The sequence below is a fragment of the Triticum dicoccoides genome, chromosome 7A (assembly GCF_002162155.2).
Source record: "Triticum dicoccoides isolate Atlit2015 ecotype Zavitan chromosome 7A, WEW_v2.0, whole genome shotgun sequence".
Classification (NCBI taxonomy): domain Eukaryota; kingdom Viridiplantae; phylum Streptophyta; class Magnoliopsida; order Poales; family Poaceae; genus Triticum; species Triticum dicoccoides.
This window is the reverse complement of record NC_041392.1, coordinates 233,010,047-233,016,338: the sequence shown is the minus strand read 5'-3', so window position 1 is coordinate 233,016,338 and position 6,292 is coordinate 233,010,047. Positions and strand designations below refer to the sequence as shown.

At 52.5% G+C, this 6,292-nt stretch overlaps 1 protein-coding gene across 1 annotated transcript in view; it reads left to right on the top strand.

The window, feature by feature from the left end:
* Nucleotides 1-648: 648 nt before the first annotated feature.
* Nucleotides 649-6,292, top strand: part of LOC119331051 (lysine-specific demethylase JMJ30-like) — a 12,934-nt gene continuing 7,290 nt past the window's right edge. The window contains exon 1 of the mRNA XM_037604220.1: nt 649-1,207. Within this exon, the coding sequence (XP_037460117.1) occupies nt 740-1,207 (468 nt within the window). The 5' untranslated portion in view covers nt 649-739. The remainder of the gene's footprint in view (nt 1,208-6,292) is intronic.

Sequence of the window (6,292 nt, the reverse complement as noted above, 5' to 3'; positions counted from 1 at the left end):
TAATATATATTTATGTAGCTCGAAAATACGTCAACGTGACTAGGGAGGGAACCTTGTGATACACCGATACTCCCGCCGTCTTTACTAGCCGTTCACGTACAAATATCTTTACTCAGAAAATATCTTAGCCTGAACAGGACCAAGGGTAGAAAAGTAAATCTTGCTCCTCTGCCTCGCATCCGAGCTCACGTATCCGGCTCGAAAATATCTCATGTCTTACTAGGAGCGAGGGCACAATCGTATATCCAATCAATCCACCTCACGCCCGAATCCGAGTAAGGGCATGTACAGCGGAGGCATTACCATGCGTATGCCCCAACGAATCCACGCAAGCCTGAAGAAATGAAACCACCGTCTTACAATATTCTGGGCAATGGAGGCACTAGTCTGTGGTTCAGATTTTGCAGTGACTCTGTTTCTTTCCTACGTCAAGCACACCGGGTCTTCTCTTGCTTTTTTCGTGCATACTCCTCTTTTCTCTTCTCTCTCTTTGCTTTTCACATGAGGAGGCTGGCTCTTCTGCAAGCATCACCTTTGGTCTGCAGGCAACACCTTTCGCTGAGCTGGGCTCGTTAAGACAGACGTGGCAGCTGGGGCACTAGTCCATGCTGGAGCATTGGCCATGCCCTAAGCAGCACACCGACCACGGACCCACACGGGCACCCGAAAATATCTCCTTCCCTTTCCACTCCTCATCACCTCCGCTTTTGCGCTTTTCCAAGGGCTCAGCGACTCCGAGATGGACACCGGCGAGCCGACGGGTACAGCGGCAGCGGCGGCGGGAGGAGAGAAGCGGGCGATGCTGCTGCGGCAGATCACCGAGGAGGGAGGCTTCGCCTTCGTGGCCTCCGCGGAGAAGGCGGCCGCGGGGGACCTGCGCGCGGCGGAGGCGGCGCGGGAGATGGCCTGGGAGCAGCTGCACTCGGGGCCGTGGAGCGAGGTGGAGCCTGCGTGGCGGCACGCCTACGCGCTCGCTTGTCTCCACGTCGCGAGTCTCCGCGCCGGTGACGACCGCCGCGCGGCGCTCCGAGAGCTCGACATGGGCCTCATCATGGGTGGCGACCTCCTCCGCGCAGAGCTCGAAGCAGCCATCGCGCAGGTCCCTGCCAATGGAAATCGCGAGGGCGAAGGCGACGGTGCGGGAGACGCCGGCAGAAACGTGGAGAGGTGGAGGGAAGGGCTCAGTAGGAATCGAGACCTCGGCGATGTGAGTACTTCTATTCTGTTGGCCTGCCAATTGCGAGTTTTCTTTTTTAAGATTGATGCATGAAAATGCAGAGCTAGAATTACTAGCAGTATGCTGGTATTGCCGGTAATTAGTTCGGCCGAGTGGTTCACTCTAGACAATTTTCTGGATCACTGGCTGGAAAGCTTCAAGTGCCCATATCTCCTGTGCGCGTTGCAGCCAGTGTTACTTTTTGCATCCTAGGTTGCAGCCAGAATGTTTAGGCAATTTATTTTGCTAATTTCTATTGGCAAGTTTTTGGGATTCCCAAATGTTCGTATGCCGAAATATTGGCTAGCCAATTTTTGGCTACCAGCCAAGCATGCTTTAGCTTTATATAATTCAGTTTATCTCATAAATTCATAAATTACTGAATCTGTTCTTTTGAATAGGTTAGTTTTTTTTCGTCAATAGGCATTGTTGTGTATCATTGCATTGATAGGGGAGGAGAGTAGCAAATGAATACAAAGGAGAGAGGGGGGAAGCAACTCAACGGGGCGTACGCAAGTTGGGGTCCCAAAAGAGTGCAAGATGAGCATGATGGAGGATGCTCAGCCTCAACATCTCAAAATCAGGATACAGGAATAACATTTAGCAGCCCTTTGGCTCCCGCGCGAGCCCAAAGCGTGGCTTCATCCTTGATGGCGCGCACAAGGTCTGTGTTAGACGGCCGTAGGCCATCGAAGACAGCGGCGTTGCGGTGCTTCCAGGCAGCCCAGGCAACAAGCGTGATGAGGGAGTTGAGTCCCTTCCATAAGCTAGCTGGGCAAGCGTTGGTTGCCGCCGACCACCATGGGAAGAAGCTTGCGGTGTCGCTGAATAGGTTAGTCATTTAGGCAGGCGGGATGTGGCAGATGGATTGGTTCAGTGGGATGATATACGAAATGTAGAGAAGTACCACAGATTCTAGCACCTAGCAGCTACTTAGCAACCATAGTGACGTAATGACTTGACTTGTCCGATTAAGTTTAATGACCTGCTAGATAATTTCAGGTCGAGACACCTAGCAGGCATGACACTAGGGCTTAATTTTGGTAGTCCCCCGGGCTCAGATCTTCCAGGTTCCCCTATGTTAGTGAGGTCAGAATCCCCCCACACTTCAAGCCTCTGTGTGCCGGTGGTTATGGCCATCGAAGGGCGTGATAGGACTACCCCAGCCCCCAAGCCAGGAAGCATCTTTGAACCATCAAAGTACATGATCCAATGCTTATAATCAATTCCTTGGTGAGGTTGCTGGTCCTCCGTCCACTCCACAACAAAATCGGCAAGACCTGTGCTTTGATAGCTCAGCGAGTCTGGAATTTGATCTCGAAGGACATCAATTCCAGGGCCCATTTGGCAATTTGGCCAGTCGCATCTTTGTTGTTGATTATATCAGGGGGACTTGGCTTGCTACCGTAATGGGGGGCAGGCCTGAAAATAGTGCCGCAGTTTCCGGAACACCATGAAGACGGTCTACGCGATCTATTGATAATGCGGGTATCTGGTCTTGCACGGCGAAAGCACCTCAGAAACATAGTAGACCGACCTTTGGACTTTGTATGTGTGGCCCTCCTCCCTGCGTTCAACCACCAGGACTGCACTAACCACATTTGTGCATCGTACGCCGACGTGCTTATCCAGGCATTTGTGCATCGTATGCTGGTACGTGGCGCATGCGTTCTTCAACCTAAAAGGCATGGTGATGTAGCAGAACGGCGTGTACAGCGTGATGATTTTTTTTTAGAAAAGGGGGACATCCCCGGCCTCTGCATCAGAGTGATGCATACAGCCACCTTTATTAGCAAGCAAATAGGTTCAACAATAGTCTTAAAGTCTCAAACAAAAGCTGCTCACAAAGAGCTAAGGAACAAAAATAAAAGCCACAACCGGCTGGCAAAAGAGAGATAGGAAAACTAATTGCCTATCCTATTACATGACCGCCATCCAAACCGGCTGAAAATATCCCGTGCTACCATCTCCCATCGGATAGATCCAGTAACCAAACGCTCCCTGGCCTCCGTCGGAGTGAGTAACGACCATACAGCATGATGAAATAGGTGGCCTCGTGATCGGCCACCTTCATTCGGATCCGGTGGGACCCGGAGTACGCGTCCAGAAACGAGAACAACTCGTGCCCCATGGTGGCGTCGATAATCTGATCGATGCAGGAGAGTGGATATGGTTCTTTCGGGAAAACCTTACTGATGTCTTTATAATTGACACAAAGGTGCCATGTGTCGTTCTTTTTCGGCACCATGACCGGGTTTGCTAACCAGGTCGGGTGCTTTACTTCTCGGATGAATCCGACCTCCAAGAGCTACGCAATCTCCTCGCCCATGGCCCTGCGCTTTCGTTACAAGAACTGCCACAACATCTGTTGGCTGTGCTTTGCGATATTCACTGGGATGCCTGGCATATCGGATAGCTGCCAGGCGAAGATCTCCCACTTCTCACAGAGGAAGTCACAGAATGTGCTTTCCTATTTCGTGTCCAAGGTGGTCCCGATATGAGCTTTCTTGGAGGAATTTGTAGGGTGGACCTGGACGCTTTGGGTGTCTTGGCCGGCTGGAACGAGGAGCTCGGCTTCTTCTTCTTGGTCATGATGATATCGTCTTTGTCGACTGCCTCGCGCATGTTGGCAAACTCTTCCGCTGCGGTCACCTCTCCAGCCAGTGCCACTGTAGCCTTGTTGGCCTCGTAGGATTTTTGGTAGTTGCCGGATGTTGTGATGACCGCCTTGGGGCCCGGCATCTTCATCTTCAGATATGCATAGTGTGGCACCACGGCAAACTTGGCAAAAGTCGGTCTACCGAGGAGCGCATGATAGCCGCTTTTGCATGGAACGACTTCAAAGCAAAGGCTCTCAAGGCAGTAGTCGTCCGACGTGCCGAACACCATGTCCAGGGTGATCTGACCAAGAGGCTGGGCCTCCATGCCTAGGATGATTCCCATGAATCTTGTGTCGGTCGGCCTGACGAGGGGACTTCGGAATTTCCATCTTCTTTAGCATCTGGACGTACAAAAGGTTGAGGTTGGTGCCGTCCTCCATGAGGACTCTGGTGAGGTGGCAGCCTTCAACTATCGGGTCGAGGACCAAGGTGGCCTTCCCAGGATGGGGAATCCTGCACGGGTGATCGCTCTGGTCGAAGGAGATGGGTTGATTCCACCAGTCCAGGAAATTGTGGCACTGCGGGATCCGTAGCATAGACCTCTCTATCCACGAGCTTTTGTGCCCTCTTGGACTTGCCCGTGCGGAAGATCATGTTCACCGTCTTGATGTTTGCACCGGCCCTGCCGTTGCCACTGCTTGAGCCACCACCCCGGCCATCTTTGGACGGGTCATGCCTATTGTCCTCGGCGTCATCTTTGTTCTTGTTGGCTTCCCGCATTGCTCTCTATTGCCAGTGGCATTGCCTGTTTGTGTAGTTGGCCCTAGGGAGACCGGGATCTTCTAGTGAGTGGTAATCACATGCATCCTCTAGTGAGTGGTAATCACATGCCTGCCCATGATCTCGTCAAAGTCAGGACCGCCTTGCTTCTTTTTGTCTGAGCACTGGTGCTACTTCTGGCCGGGAGCGCACTGGCGCTGGCCTCCGAACTCGGTGTTGACCTTGTCATCTCCGTGCTCGTCATTCCAACGCTTCTGGTTATGGTTGTCGTTATTGCGCCGAGGACGACCATACTTGTCTTTTGCCCTGGAGGCTCCTGGATTGCTGAGCTGTGTCGGGGCCATCATGGTCTTTTGCTTGGCCACCCAGGCCTCCTAATCGGAAGCGTAGGCAATAGCTATGTTCATGAGATCCATCATGTTTCATTGAGTTGCCTTGCCCAAGTCACGCATCAACAACTCGTCTCGACATCCATTTTTTAATGTTGTAATGGCCTCAACACCGGTGATTTCGACAATCTCGTTCTTCTTTTTGAGCCAACGAGTTGGATGACATTGGTAAGGTCATGTTGGCTGGCTGGCCTTTGGTAGGTGCCCATGAAGTTTGCCATGAACTCATGATGTATGTCATTCCAGTAGAAGATTGACCTGGCAGCAAAGTGTTTAATCAAGCACGGACCGAGCCTTTCAGCATGATCGGCATGTAGTTGATAGCGTGAAAAGAATCCCCGTTAACCAGCTGCACAACTATTATGTAGTCAGCCAACCAAAGCTTTGAGTTTTATTCTTCGTCGTACTTGTCGACGAGGCATAGATGGAAATTGTCCGAGAACTTATAGTCGACTATATCGTCAGCAAAGCATGCCGGATACAGGGTTGGTATGTCGGTATCTGTTTGCAGGGCGGTGACGATGTGACGTACGTCGTCTCTGCCGGTGGCGCGGTCTTGTTCATTGAACGACCAGCCTAGACGTCCGACATCCTCGTGCAACCGCGCCAGCCGCTGATCTGACCAGCGCGGGGAAGCGCGCGGCTGCTTGACCGAGATGCCAAGCTTGCCGTTGAGTGGATGTCACCCATGGTTGCGGTTGTGCTTTTGGATCTGACATAGACGTTTTGCTGGACGACCACCGTCTTCAGGAGTGCCAGCCCCTCCACGGACTGCGCCCGATCTGAGCAGGAAAAGTGATGTTCCCGAATACCCCGGCTGCTGCGTGCATGTTATTCGCGGGCGTGCGAAAGCCGGTGGGGGAGGTGACGCCTGACCATTGATATGGCTGTTGACTTCCCTGCCAGATTGCGGTAGCGCGGCTGCATCATCAACTGGGAGGCAGCGGTCGGGGCAGGCGTTGAGCAGTTCTATGGACTGCAGCTGATCGGCCTGCCTTCATAGCAAGCAATTCGTCTCCTTATTGGTTTTCTTGAGTGCTTTAGGATCTTCTGTCGTGTTTCTTCCATCTTCAAGCTGGTGGGATCCATGCCTGTGGTCGGGATGTTCAACTTTTCTTCGTCCAACTCCTCGGATTTGGTCTTGATGACAGTGTCTTCGACGACTTTCTGAGAGGCCCCCCACCATGTAGCACTCGTACGTTGACGTCGCTCGCCACGGGTGGAATGGTGCCGATACCGGGATTGCCTCCGGGCAACTCTCGGCCAGGTTACATTTCCTCATTGAGGTCCTGGAGTTCTGTGGGGTC